General features: G+C 48.3%; 1 protein-coding gene across 4 annotated transcripts in view; it reads right to left on the reverse strand.

The window, feature by feature from the left end:
- GRIK4 (glutamate ionotropic receptor kainate type subunit 4) overlaps window positions 1-15,044 on the reverse strand; it is a 331,583-nt gene that overhangs the window by 68,935 nt on the left and 247,604 nt on the right. For all 4 annotated transcript variants that reach the window (XM_012495813.2, XM_030829318.1, XM_030829316.1 and 1 more), the window contains one exon: window positions 13,857-14,060. In XM_012495813.2, coding sequence (XP_012351267.1) covers window positions 13,857-14,060 — 204 coding nt within the window. The remainder of the gene's footprint in view (window positions 1-13,856; window positions 14,061-15,044) is intronic.

Raw genomic sequence — 15,044 nt, forward strand, 5'->3', positions numbered from 1 at the left:
TCTTTGCTTCCAGTTCTTTCCCACGCCATCCATCCACTCGGCTGCATTGGGCACCAGGGGCTCTCGAACTCAAGCAGCATTGGGAATCAGTGGTTCTCAAACCTGAGCTCAAATCAGCACCACCTGAAGGGCCTGTTAAGTTGCACATTGCTGAGTCCCACCCCAGAGTTTCAGGTTAAGTAGGTCTAGATGGGGCCCCAGAATTGAGATTTCTGACAAGTCCCAGGTGCTGCTGATGCTACTGGTTCAAGGACAATACTTTGAGAACAGCTGCTCTAAAGTTTACACCAAAGATCTAATATTACTCATCTTCTTTAAAAACTCGAGTGACTCTCCACTCTCTTTAAAATGGAGTCCCAGCTCCTTCCCGTGGTCTAAGTGATTGTCACCACCCAGCCGAGACTTGCCTCTTCAGCATCACCTTAAGCTACTGACCTCTCTTCAGCCTGTGATGTGGACACAATGCACTCTTCATGTTCCTTAAACTTAGCATACATTTCCGACCCCACACTGTTCCCTCTGCCGGCAACTCTCTCCTCCTTGTCGCTTGTCAGATTCCTACTTGTCTGTCAAGGTCCGACTTGACTGCACTTCCCTGAGAGGCATTGCAGTGGTTAGAATGACCATGGGCTTTGATGTCAGATGGGTTTGGCTTTGAATTCCAGATCAATCACTTGTTAGCTGTGCGACCCTGAGTTGGCCTTCTCTGTTAAGCCAAAGTCACCCTCAGCATCTTGGTTATGAAATATGAATAATAATATTTATCACGTAAGATTGTTATGTGGAGAAGAAATGATGCCTGATAAATGCCTGGCAGGTAGTAGGTATTCAATAAACACTGGCGACAATTCTCATTAGCTCTGCTCTGAAGCCTTGCCTGGCTTCCTCTGGCTGAAACGCTTCCCTCCTGCTCGGTGCTCCCATACCGTTTTGTGTAGGATTCCCTTTTGTATATATCACATGCTAACGTCTCATACTAAGCTATACACTGGGTCTCATTCCCAGTACAGTTGGGAACGTCGAATGAATTATAAAGATTGGCCCTCTGAGCAGACTTAGCAGGCACATGCCTTGGCAAGCTAAAGGCATTTTTGTAGGAAAAAAATCAACAAGTGGATACCCCCCGCCCCCATCCCAGAGCACGTGTTTGGTGAGCAGAGTGAGGGCTGGGTTTCATGCCCCATTCCTCCTTCACTTTGTCTTAACCTGCACAAACCATACCTGGAGGTCCTATGTATACAGGATGTGAGCTCTATGAAAGTAAAAACTGTGTCTTGTTCAAGCTGAAGGCACAACCAATATGGAATCAATGCATCTAGGGGCAGGCACTATTGGCTGAGGACGGTAAGTACATCAGAATGGGTCAACGGGGTTGTCGTCCCAGGTTCAGGAATAGGATTCTTACTCCTGAGGGGAAGGGGAGTGAGAGAACCAGTGTTGCCAAGCTCAGAGACTTGGGCTTGGGGTATCATCAGAAGCTGGATTTCTCAGTCTGGGTGGGAAGGAGAGCAAGGCAGAGGAGGCTTGGTCCCTGCATGCTGAACTGGTGCTCCTGAAAGCATCCCGGGCCTCAGATCAGAGTCTGGTGTCTGGCCAAGCCCTCAGGTAACATCCTCATCTCTGCTGTGTGGCTGAGGAATCGAGAATAGAGAATTCTTAGAAGACATTAGATCACATTGCCTGTCCGTGGCTTCCTTTCCTGCCTCTGACCCAAATCAATTCCCTACCACCTGTCTCTTCTGCTTAACAGCAAGCCAATCTCGGACGTCTTTCAGATGCCTTAATTAATACATTTTCATTTCCTTTGCAGACTCTTCACTCCCCTTAACAGCTGGCGCTCAGTGGGGAAGGCAGAAATAATTCCCAAGAAGTGAGCCTTCTGACAAGTTTCCCAGGCTGCTTTGAGATGCCCATTGGGGTTTGAAGGAGTTCCCAATAGGAAGCTGCTAAGGGAGCACTGAACCTAACTGAACTCCAAACCCTTCCAGATCCCCCCGAGCAACTCCTTTTGTGGAAAATAACCAGCACAGGGATCTGAGGATGGGCAGGGAAAATTCTGAAGTCTGTTTCAAATCTGTGGCTGACTGTCTCTGGGCCTGGAGACTGCTCTCCCAGAAACAGGGATTTAAGCAGCACACCTTCACGGGTGGTGCTCCGATGTCATTCCTTAGTCCTGCCCTGCTCGGGGCTCCCAGCCATGTACTCACACCTACACTTTATTATCTTACATGCCTGTGCCCCCTTGCCTTTTACCACCTGGTCTGTAAGCTTTCAGAGACAGAACCAAACCTGATCTGTTCCTTTACCCCACACCTCAGCACAGTGACCGGCACGTAGGTGTTAAATCACTGTCTGCTGATTGATTCATAAATGGAAAGCCTGGCTTTCTTTTCTTTTTTCTTTTTTTTTTTTTTTTGAGACGGAGTTTAGCTCTTGTTGCCCAGGCTGGAGTGCAATGGCATGATCTTGGCTCACGGCAACCTCCGCCTCCCGGGTTCAAGCAATTCTCCTGCTTCAGCCTCCTGAGTAGCTGGGATTAGAGGCATGCGCCACCATGTCCAAGCTAATTTTTGTATTTTTTAGTAGAGACGGGGTTTCTCCATGTTGGCCAGTCTGGTCTCGAACTCCTGACCTCAGGTGATCCGCTCGCCTCGGCCTCCCAAAGTGCTAGGATTACAGGCGTGAGCCACCACACCCGGCCGGAAAGCCTGGCTTTCTAAGCCTTGGGTTGATGCAAACCTGCTGAAGGAAGCACTCCCTAGGGGAATGCAAGCACCCCTTATCTGAAATGCTTGAGACCAGAAGTGTTTTGAATTTCCGACTTTTTCAGATTTTGGAATATTTTCATAAATATAATGAGGTATCTTGGGAATGAGACTCAAGTCTAAACACGAAGTTCATTTCTGTTTCATATACACCTTAGACACGTAGCCTGAAGATAATTTCATACAATATTTTAAATAATTTTGTTCATGAAACAAAGTTTTGACTGTTTTTGACTATGACCCTTCATGAGGATAGGTGTGGAATTTTCCACTTGTGGTATCACATCGAAGCTCAAAAAGTTTCAGACACTGGAGCCTTTCAGATTTTGGATTTTCAGACTAGAGATTCCTAGTATTACCTATAGTACCACTTCACCGTGTTTCAGGCACTGTGTTAGGTGCACAAGGATGTCAAGATGCATAAGACATTGCACTTTCCTTCAAAGAGTTGCCAGTCTTACTTCCACTAGGAATCCATCCCAGTTGTCCTGATTCAGAAGTCATTTCTGCCCCTACCTTCCTAGTCATTTATGACGTACTTTGCTATGTCGAATACAGCACTTACCCTGTATGACCTCATTAAAATAACTTCTGCTCGCATCTGTCTGCTTTTTTAGCTGAAAGGCTCCTAGAGGAAAAGGACCTGACTTCAACTCCTGGCACTCCTGGCCATTAGCTTCTTGGGGCTCTGTTTCCTTAGTCTGAGAGAGGAGGTGGTCATAATAAGCCCAGTTTCCAGATAAGAGGGTTGAGGACACAAGTGTCATCCAAATGTCCCTGTCAAACTGGCCACTCAGAGCCACCTCCTTGTTTACCATTCTCCTGGGCCAACTTACTCCTTCCTCCCCATTCTTCTAGGAGGCCGATGCAGAAAACAAGACGATGCCACCCAAGTCATCCTCTGTTCCAGACACCAGTTCTCACATGCCCCTTTGGTGCAGTGAGAAGAGCCCAAGATTGGGGTCTGAGTCTGGGCTCTGGCCACTTGCTGTGTGTCTGAGCTTGGGTTAATTATGGGACTCTCCAAGCCTCTGTGCCCTCATCTGTGGAACGGAGTAATAATTCCTGTCTCACGGGCCATGTAAGGATCAAATGAACTCATGAGTGTAGAGCTTCTACATGGTGTCTGGCCCTGTTAGGAGTCACAGCACCCTGCTTCTACTCCCTTCCCTCCTGGTGGCTCGGCTTTGAACTAGGAAGACATGTGAGCAAGGGTCTGGAGCACATGAGATCCCCATTCAGATGCCCTACAAGCCAAGGGAAGCCAGAGGACAGAGCGAATCAGAAAGCCACAGCAGAGCCCTCCACCGAGCGCAGGTAGGGCATTGGCTGGGCTTGCACGGTTGGCAGCTGCGGCTCCAGAGGCCCAGTGGCAATCTTCCGGGGTGTGTACCTCACTCCTAAATGGAGGAGAGGGAGGCCATCAGAGGGAGAGAGGGAGACGAGACAGGAGAGCCCAGCTGCAGCCTGGCAGCCGATACAGTCATCTCAGAAGAAAAAAAGGGCGGCTGCAGTCACGAAACTGCCGTTATTGCCCTTTTCTCAGGTGAGGGAAAGGACTCCTAGTGACAGAAAAGGACCTTTTGGGAACTCACAATGAAGCAGAGTGTTGTTGAGAGAGTGCACGAACATGGTTGTGGCTAAGGTGCAGTCCAGAGCCCCTTTATTTTCAAGTACACCTGTCTGTGAATAATGAGCCGGAGAAGATGGATTTCCTCCCTTCCCAGGTCTCAGTGGGTTGCATGCAGGGATCGCTACCTGGCATGCATCTCTCAAGGAGCCATTGTAGAAAGGACCTTCCCAGGGTCAAACAGCCCATCCCTTCTCCCCTGAGAAGCAGGATGACCTTAACCCATGCTTGAAGGTCTACAGGAAAGGGGAGCTCCCTGCACTCACTGGGTCCCAGACTCAAATGCTGAAGTCCCCACACGGTCACCATCCTCTCCTGGGCATCCTCACAGTCACTGCTTAGTTCAGACCCCATTCCATTCTCCTGATCACTGGACAGCTGTCTAATGAGTAAACCTGCATCTGGTCTTCCCACCTCCAATCCGTCCCCCTCTCATCTGCTAGAGTAACCTTCTGGAACCAAAGGCAATTATGCCACTCCCCTCTTTGAATAAAACAAACAAACCACCTGCTCTTAGACAGCTCCCACTAGCGCTCTGGACATAGTTTATAAAGATCCAAACACATAAACCCTATCATGACTGGCCCCTGCCTACAGCCCTGTTCTCCTCCACCCCCTCTCATGCCTGGCTCCAGTCGTCCAGAACCAACGGCACTGCAGTGTACATTTCTCACCGTCCACCTCCCCTAGAATATAATATCCTTTTCTGCCAAGGCGATCCTTCTTGATCCTCAGTGCTCTGCTCACTCGTCATTTCCTTGGTGAGCTCTTCCCTGCTCCTGTACCACACCTCGCTCAACTTCTATCAAAGCCACCCCTGCCACTCACTACTCATGGGACTTTGAGCAGGTTCCGTAACTGTTTTGCAACCTCACTTGCCACATTTGGTTATTGTGAGGCTTGAGTTAATACAGTCAAGTGCTCAGAACAGTGCCTGGCCCATAGGAAGCACTTCATACCTGTCAGCTGCTGTTATTACCATCATTATAACTATTATTAATATAGCATGTGTCACACTGTATAGTAATTCTTGGTTTACCTGTCCATCTCTTTGAGTAGATCCTGAACTCCTTACAGGCAATTCCTCACATCCAAGTGCTGCTTGTCAGAAAGCAGACACTTTGATGAATGAATGAATGGTTGAATTATAACGGAAGCTCATCTCTTTCAGATTTGCATAAATGCAGAAAACAAGCCTTAATGGGGAAGGTAAAGCAAAGCCCTCGCTGAGCTCGGCTGTCACATGGGGAAGGAGTGGAACACTCCACTTTGGCCCCTGGATCTGTATCTTTATTTTAAAGAATGCTGAATAGAATTCTGTGACCTATTTGTAGTTAAAATAGTCTCTGGCTTCAAGGTGAAAAGGGATCTCAGGGGACCACTTGTATTTTTTTTTTTTTTTCAGTTCAGCGAAATGTCTCTGGACAACCTTCCCAGTGAATTGAGGCCACGAACAGCCTGACCCACCAGGCCTCTGGGAAGCTCCCTCCACAATCCTTTCTCCTGGGCACCCAGGAGAAAAAATGGAATGAGGCGTTTCAGCTTCATTTACACTTAATTCATCAAAATGTCATTGGTAAGAGCTATTTGATGTCCAAGGCTTATGAGCCTTGAATCTAAGCCTTCCAAAGCCCTTTTCTCTTTGAACTTAAATGTGCCATTCTGCCAACATGGAGTTGAATGCCAACGGGGTACTTTGTTCTGAACTGTGAACCTAGAGGGCGACTGTCTCTTCCCAAATGTGCTTTACTCTCTCCCAAGCAGGGCCCTGAGGATGGAAAATGCAGCTGTTGTACCTTCCAGGGTACTACAGCTCAGCACTTGACCAAGAAGGCCTCCCTACCAAGCGGAAGGGGCCTTGGAAGTCATCTGCCTGGTTCTGTCACTTTACAGATGAAGTGCAATCTCTTTATGGGCCAGAGTTGAACTTGGGTATCAAATTCTGGGCACCCTCCACATCCTCTGTCTGGAAGGACATCTCAGAAGTGAATGCCAATTGTGGCTGCAGGGAGATGAGGCTGTAATTCCTGCAGGGAAAGGCCATGTGCTGTCATGGACTTGGTCTCAGGTGCCTAAGTTTCACCAGACCTCTGCCACTAACTGGCAGTGGTTCATTTTGTCCTTTGAAACCTCACTTTGCTTAGCTCTAAAACAGGGATAATAATACCCACTTCACAGTGCTGCTGTAAAGGATGGAAGAGCTAATGCTTGTGAAAGCAGTTTGTAGACATTCAGTCACTGCCCAAATGTCAAGGGGTTAAGACAACGGCCAGACAGATACTTGCCTGACTGCGCTGGTTCCCAGGTACCAGCTGTGGGAAGAAGTACTAGCATCTCGACAAAAACTCCAAAACCCTTTTCTGAATGCGCCATCATCTCCAGCCTCCATCCCGCCTACCTTTTACTGACACTCCCAACTCCAATATTGCTCCAGCCACATGAATGTCCCTGCATTTCCCCAATCCATAAGAAAAGCATTCTCAATTCTGAGCAGCTGCTTACATAAGTGATTTCATCTTGACTTACTCAATCTGTCAGCTCCACAGCTCCCTCTAGCTACAACCCTTTACCTTGCTTTCCCTTACAGGCTACATGACTTTAATGAGTATTCCCCGGCCCCTGTCTCCATCTCCTCTGCTCACTCTTCTTGTTCACAATTCAGTCACTGCCACTGGACCTCAATCCAGCCACCCCCTGAAACTGCATTTGCCAGTCACCCCCGTATTGCTCAGCCTGGGAAATGTTCTTCTGTACTTCCTTTCAAGCAGCAGAAAACCTCTTTACCCATTCTCTTTCGGCAGCCTTCACAGGCTCCCGTCTTCCTCCCTCTTGAACATGTGCTGTTTTTCCTGAAAGATTCCTTCCCTACTCATATCTTCAGTTGCACCCACCCATCCATTCACCCTAGAGTCTATGCCTTCAGCCTGCTGAAGCCCACTCTAGCCAACTCTCTGCTGAACGTCTCTAAGTAGATGTCCAAAACGCACCTCAAACTTACCATTTCCAAAGCTAAATGCATCCTCCCTCTCCTCCCAGACCTGTTTTTCCACCTCAATGCTGGGTACCACCAACTATCTGTATGTCCAAGTCAGAAACTGGTGAGTCATCCTACATTCTCCCTCTCTCTCACATTCCACATCTGCTGGGTCCCCTAGTCCTGATTTCTCTATTAAACAGTTTTAATGGGTTACACAACACTGCATATAGTATAATCTCATTTTTACAAAAAGAACTTGTGTAAAACATATATGCATTTAAATATCAGAAGGCATGATACAGAAATGTTAGCCATGGGTATTACTGGGTGGTGGAATTACAAATAATTTTTAGTTTTTTTAAACCTTATCTACTTTTCAAACAAGCATGTCTACCTCCGTATAAGAGAAAAACCTTTTTTTTTTTTTTTTTTTGAGACAGAGTCTCATTCTGTCACCCAGGCTGGAGTGCAATGGTGAGCGATCTCGGCTCACTGCAACCTCCACCTCCCAGGTTCAAGTGATTCTCCTGCCTCAGTCTCCTGAGTAGCTGAGATTACAGGCATGCAGCACCACGCCTGGCTAATTTTTGTATTTTTAGTTAGAGATGGGGTTTCACCATGTTGGCCAGGCTGGTCTCGAACTCCTGACCTCAGGTGATCCACCCGTCTCAGCCTCCCAAAGTGCTGGGATTACAGGCGTGAGCCACTGTGCCCAGCCTATTATCTTTAAAGAGAGTTTTGGAATCTGTACCTTCCTCTAACTCCCAAGCTACTTTCGGTTCTCACCATCTCTTGCAACAATGAAAGCCTTCTTCCTGGCTCCCCTGCCTCCAGTCTTGCCCTCCTGCCCACTTGTTTCATGCTGCAGCTCAAACAGGCCCTTCATCAATGACAGCTGCCCACGGGCCACACTCCCTCACCACCATGTTCTGTTCCAGGGAGACCCACCTATGGGTGGTTGCTAAAATGGAATCTACCCCTGCACCTTCATGTCCCCATGACTTGGCTCTTGTACTCTCTCCTCACTGGCATGCTCTTCTCTCTCCATGTCTCTTCTTTGATGGCCAATGTCTCTTCATCCTTAAAGATTCAGGCCTAGCATCACCTCCCACAGGGTCCTTCCCCATGTGTCACAGGCAGAGTTCAGAGCCCTCCTCCAGTATTCTCTCTGCACCCTGCACTTCCCCATCATAGTCCTTCTCACCCTGCTCTTACCTGAATGGGGCCCCTATCAAAGAGTGGCCTCCTTGAGTCTAGAGACCATCGATTCATCTTTGCACCTGAATGCCTTGAACAGTTTCACCAAAACTGTTTATACATCCATGTAAATGTACTGGCATGATACAGAGGGCCCCTGGGATTAGTCCTGGGGCATCTGCTTCTTCAAGCTACTCCAGTCTGTCTCCTCTCTGCCAAGCACACCTCCAGTGAGATACAACATCACTGCCGCTCAGTCCTTCCGTGGGCTTAGCTGCGAAGGAGCTGTCCAGGCAAAACAAATTCAAACCTGAGAGCCTCTCAGACAACCATCCTTCTCATCTCCACTGCCCAGACACAGCCCCAGGGTGAGAGGCCACCCAACTGGCCCAGTTTGTGTGAATCCACTTGCTTTCACTCCAACCACACTTCCCCCTTTTAATGGGATTACACCAAAAGACATGCTCTGATGATTTTCATGCATATGCAGAAAATATGCTTGAATTCTCCTCCACAATGAATACACGGCCGTGTGTCTAAGCCCATGGTCCTCTGTATGCTTTCCACTGTTATAACAGGATACCACAGACCAAGCAATTTATAAACAATGCAAACTTATTTGGCTCACAGTTCTGGAGGCTGGGAAGGAAGTTCAAGAGCATGGCATTGTCACCTGGTAAGGGTCAGCCATGGCAGAAGTGAGCGCACAAGACAGAGAGAGGCACCAGAGGCCTGACTCACTTTATAACAACCTGCTCTTCCAGTAACTAACCTTCCTCGATGATGACATGAATCCATTTCTAAGGGCAGAGTGCTCATGACCTATTCATCTCTTATTGGGCCCTACCTCCCAACACTGTTGCATTGCGGATTAAGCTTCCAACATGTGAACTTTAGAGGGACACATTCAAACCACAGCACCCACTGTTTTGGGTAAGCAGGTGATAACCAATGTGAAAAGACTGAGGCTCTACAACTTCCACTGGAGATAACCCTGGGCCTCTACACTTTAATTCATATCACTCAGACATACAGGCAGTCACTATATTCCTCAAACTCTCCAAAGAAAGAGAGTCCTTGGTCAACCCCAAGCCCCTTGTTGGGGAGGTTCTCCTTTATGTCAACCTTCATTGCTTCTGCTGCAGTTTCAATTACATGTACCTTGCTTGTTGTCCAGGGGAAACTGTTGGGCAGCCCTGTCCATACACACCTTGGCACCTTATCCTTGTACACATTCTCTTTCTTTCCCAAGTTCCACATGTGCTGCATAACTGAGAGCCCCTGGAGAGCTGCCATGCCTGCAAGATGGCCAGTGTCTGGGCAGGATCCCTGGACCCCCAAGAGGAAATCCTAGGCTTACCCAATGTGTTACAATGGTTTTCACTCTCAGCTGTTGACAATTGGCCTAATTTTATTCTTTGTACTAGCAAACATATACCTCTTGAACAAGAAAAGGGGCATTGAGAGACAGCCTGGTGTCCCTAAGATAATCACTCATGGGGCCAAAACTCATCCCCATGTTTGCTCAGGCATGCCCATGAGGATTTCCCCGCATCGTTACCAATAACCCTCCAGGAAGATGACCCAGCACCAAGTGCATTCTACTGACCCACAAAGGGAAGTTCCAGTCTTCACTGGAGAGAGGCTCAGCAGGTTCTGCCACTGCCTTGGTGGTGTTCTGCCTGCTGGCCTGGCCCGGCCCATGGTGTCTGCTCTGGCTGACCTTTGTATTGCCTTACCTCACTCCTTGCACCGTGTCCTCGAGCCTCCAGCCCTGAGGCTTCTTTGGGCTGCTGTGATGTAAGAACGCTGGTGCATTCAGCTGCAGGCCAGGCTGCGGGCAGGGAGAGGGTCACAGCTCTCACCCACTTGCTAGATCAGCCCACACGTTATGCTTTGCACCTTGAGTGCTGTTACCAGTGTCTTGGGAACCAACTTCTTTGAAAGTGGCCAAAGGGTCTGGGCGCACAGCCTAGAAGTGTTGGGGAGGTGACTTCCTGTGGTATGAACTTCGGTCAGTGAGAGATGGGACTCACAGATACAAGTTTCCCCCTCCTTGCAGTGGATTGTTTAGTGAGGCAATCATTTCATAGGGCCTCTGCAGGCTGAACAGTCCGCTGTGCTTAATACAAAGCTATGGCCAGCAGCTAACACACCCCTTCTGCATACTCTCCCCGCTTGCCTGCCACCTTCCCCTTTCCCTCACCTCTGTGTTTGTGAACTTGCACTCCCTGATTTAGCATGCAAGCTTTGGCCTTGGGCTCTGTTTTCTAGGGAGGCTGGCCTAAGACAGCTCTCATACTTCCTGTATGTCAAATTCTCAATCTCTCTTTCTCTCTCTCTGTCTGTGTGTGTGTGTTATTTTAAATCTTTACCAAAAAAATCCTTTGCAGATGAACACTAGAGCTGTGGGGGAAGGGGTGGAAAGGATAAAATGTGCTTAAGCACACACAACTAGTAAATGAGTGAACTGAAATTTTAGCTTAGGTCTGTCTAACATCAAGATTTGTGTTCTCTCAGATCACGAGTACCGAGATCAGACAGACCAGGGCTTAAATGCTGGCTCTGAACTTACTAGCTGTGTGATCTTTATCAGGTTACCTAACCTCCCTGGGCTGCCATTTCCTCATCTGCATAAGGGACAGATTTAGATGCAATGGCTCCTAAGGTCTCTTTTAGCCAGCACATTCAATAGCCCCAAGGGCCTCACAGGGGCCTCTGCTTGCTGTTACAGCCTCTGGAATTTTCCTGGGCAGCTTGGGAAAGGGGTCACAAAGAAGGGATCCAGGCCTGAGGGCTACCACAATCCTAGGGGAACATCCTGGAAAACATCCCAATCCTTCAAACCTGGGGAGGGTGGGGTCCCAGTGTCATCAACTCTCATCCAGGACCAACCCCAGTGGCACACCAACAGCCTTCAACCTTCTACCTTTTGCTTGCCCAGGAAACTCCCACCAATCCTCCCTAAGCCAGCACACACATCCCAAGGGAAGCCTTCCCCCTACAGCCCCACTGTGCGCCCACAGTGCATCCTACTCTCCTCTAGATGTTCTCTTACAAAGCCTTCCTCTCTGCCTCCCCTGCACTTATCACAGCTTGGAATTACACAAGAATGCACCATTCATTGATCTCCATCTCACTCACTAGTCCAGAAGATCTGTGAGGGCTGTGTCCATGTTTATTTTGTCCCCCATTGTATCTCCAGTGTCTACAACAGTGGAAGATGTTCAATAAATATTTATTGAATTAATGGGTTAATTAATTAGTTCATGTCAAGTAGCCAAGTCTCAGCGAGACCAAAGCAGCAGTATTTTTGCTTGAAAGAAGATCTGGGGTGAATTAGAAGATTCTGACTGTTCAAATCACTCTGTGTGTGGCTGCATGTCTATGAGTCCCAGACTCCTCTCCTTGTCCTCCAGTCTATGTCACAGCTCATTAGGGGGCTAATAAGGAGATGGCTGTGCACTGACACCGCCGTCCCTGAAGTCACCCTACCAGTCATCAGGCAGCCCAAGGAGCCCAAAGAAATCAACTCAAGGTGAACGAGGACATCAGTAAGAAGGTAAAGAAAAGGCCTGGCATTTCGGCTTTCTATGATCTAACTACTGAGCTGCACCTTCATAGTGGAAACCAAATAAGAAGAATGTTTCAGGAGTGGGTCTGAAAGATTAAGTAGAAAAAGCCACAAATCCTCTTCCACTTAAGCACGTACATCATCAGGCTTGAATCTCAAAAACTGAGGCTCAGGGACTGCAGAGGGCTTTCTGCTGAAGCCTTCACCCTGCCATCCCCACCCCCATGGCAGTCGTCCAGGGCTCCCTAGGCCTTCTGCAGCCTTCTGTTGACTTGTCGGCCCTCTGTTTGCAAGCCCCTCTCTGCAAGCAAGGCCTAACTTCTAAACCAGCCCTCTCTGGACTCCAGTCACCCTGGGTCGTTCAGAATTCCCAAAACAAGGCTTGCCATTTTACCCTGCTGGGTCATTGCAGATGCCATCCATGTTCTGTCAGGCAAACTCCTGAAGTATCCTCCCTCCTCAGTTCTTAAACACCTTTTCCACAGTTCTCATCTACATAGGACTTTTCCCAATCCCTTGTCAAGGACTGCTTATTTAATACCTCAAATAGTATTTTTATCATTGAAGAGTAGGATTTTAAAAATTTATTTTATTTCCAAGTTTGTTTGATATAAAGGGTTTAAAGCATATTAATTCAATAAAGAAAAAGATCTGGGTTCCAATCTGAGCCCTGCCTCATGCCAACAGTATAGCTCCCGACAAGTCATTCAAGCTTTCTGGGCTTGATTGCTCATTTGTAAAGTGGGACTAACAACCAGCTAAAGGGTGTGTTTAAAGAGGATTACAGATAATGCATGTAAAACACCTTGCACATCAGCACATGCTGGGAGGCTGCAGGAGCTCCTTCTACCATTGAAAGCCCAGAGGGGAAAAGAGTTGGATCAAAGTCACATGAAGAACCCAGGTCTGTGCTCTCTGCATTGTGTCCTCATCACCTACCCTGATCATTAAAACTCAGTTATGGAAATATGGATGGTGAATTAGCAATGACTTAATTAATTTTTACAGTTGTTAATAGTGTGTACAAAGAAAACAAGAGATTTCCCCTTGGAAGAACTTTCTATACCCTTGCTCTAACCTAACAGATGTCTGACATTCTCCAATGCTCACCTGAATGTTAATCACGTCTCCACATTCACCCTGAAAATCTACAGCAGGTCCAAGCACACCTTGGCCCTCGGTCTGTAAAAGCACATTAATGCTAACCAAAGATAATACAAGATGTAAGAAAATAACTGTAGCTGTGACAAACTCCTCTGCCAGTCAATCCCTTTGCCCTGTTATTTAGCCACATCTCCCTTGGCAGTATCTCTCAAGGATCCAAGCCAGCTGATGTGGGTGCATTTTCTTCTCCCAGGGCCTGTTCAAGCTCTGCTAGGGAGTGCTAATGAGCCACAAAATAATCAGAACAATCAGAAAGCACCAAAAATGGAACCCAAACCCCCTAATCTGTGTTAATCAGTCAAAGCCTCCATGACTTGTCACAGGCTCTGGACTGGGAAAGCCACGGGGTAGGGATTGTTGCAGGCTTATCCACCACTGCACATCTGTGCCAGCCCAGGCAAGATTTATAGAATGAATGGACAAATAAATGACAAATGCATGAATGACTGACTGAACAAATGGAGGTTTCATGAGCGTGCAGCACAACCTCATGCCCTTTCAATCCCTCCCAGCCCACCCTCAGGCCCAGATCACTTGTCCTCTCCTTACCCTAGCGATCAGCTCCCCGACCATTCCCGTCCAGGTGCCGTTGGCCTCGGGAACGCCATACACGCCATCCCCAACCAGGCGGATCTTGTAGTTGAATCGGAGGATCTCTGCCAGCTCCTTGAGCATGTCCACACAGAAGCCCTCGTAGCGGTCATTGCCTTCCATCTCCTGGTGGTTCCCCTTCAGCATTAAATATGGGTTTTCCTGCAGCAAAACTGGGCAGCTGTCATTCTCATCTTAGCCCTGGTGTCTCAGCCACATGTGATGGGGAGGGCCAGGGGCACAGAGGGTCAGGGAGGAGATGGGGCAGAAGGAGGAAAGTGACGTGGTAATGGGCCACTTTGGGGTGATGACCAGCTCCTCTCCCTGATGTGCTCCTTAAAGCTGTCCTTCAAGGTGCTTCTGTTGTCAGGAACACACAATGGTTCCCACTGCACGGAGGGTCAGGCTCATCTTGTTTAAGGTCATCATCTGACCCCACCCTCTATCTCTTTTTTTTCTACCTCTGCTTTATTCCAGGCAGACCTATGGCTGGGCGTTATCAGAGATATAAGGATGTCTGCAATAAGCAGGCTAGGTAAGAACAGGTACATGAGCAACTGCAGTCCAAGGAGGGCATTGGGAAGAGGGCAGGTCTCTCCAGTGAGATGTCCAGAGAAGGCTCCAAGCTGAAGGTGGGATCCAAGCTGGGCTCTGGAGGAGGCAGAACACTGAGAGACGGAAGGGCTGTGAATGAAAGGCATGGGCCAGGGGAAGGCACAATCAAGGGCATGATCCTGAGTGGCTGCTTGGTGGACGATGGACCTTCCAGGGTAGCTGGAGCACAGGTTGTGAGCAGGGGCAAGATGGGGGGAGAAATGTAGATAGATGGATTAGGGTCAGGGTGGGACTCAGACGCCAGGATGTGGTTGGCTGCACATTACACAAGGTATAGGGGGGAAGCATAAAGCGTTTTAAAGATGCAAGGCTGTGAGCAAGGAATATTAAGTAGTAGGAGAGGAAGCATCCAGGGGTAAGGACAGACCCTCTCCTGAGACGAGACCCTGAATCCTGGGCTGCAGGTTGGATTGGAGATAGAGCCAGAAGGATGTAAGAGACACAGAAAGGAGCAGGCCTGATGACTGGTTGGTTGGGTGTGGGTCCTCAGAGCCTTGGAGCCTGGTGGATGACTGACAGAGGGTGGTGTCA

This window comes from Nomascus leucogenys, chromosome 15 (assembly GCF_006542625.1).
Source record: "Nomascus leucogenys isolate Asia chromosome 15, Asia_NLE_v1, whole genome shotgun sequence".
In the NCBI taxonomy this organism is placed as follows: Eukaryota; Metazoa; Chordata; class Mammalia; order Primates; family Hylobatidae; genus Nomascus; species Nomascus leucogenys.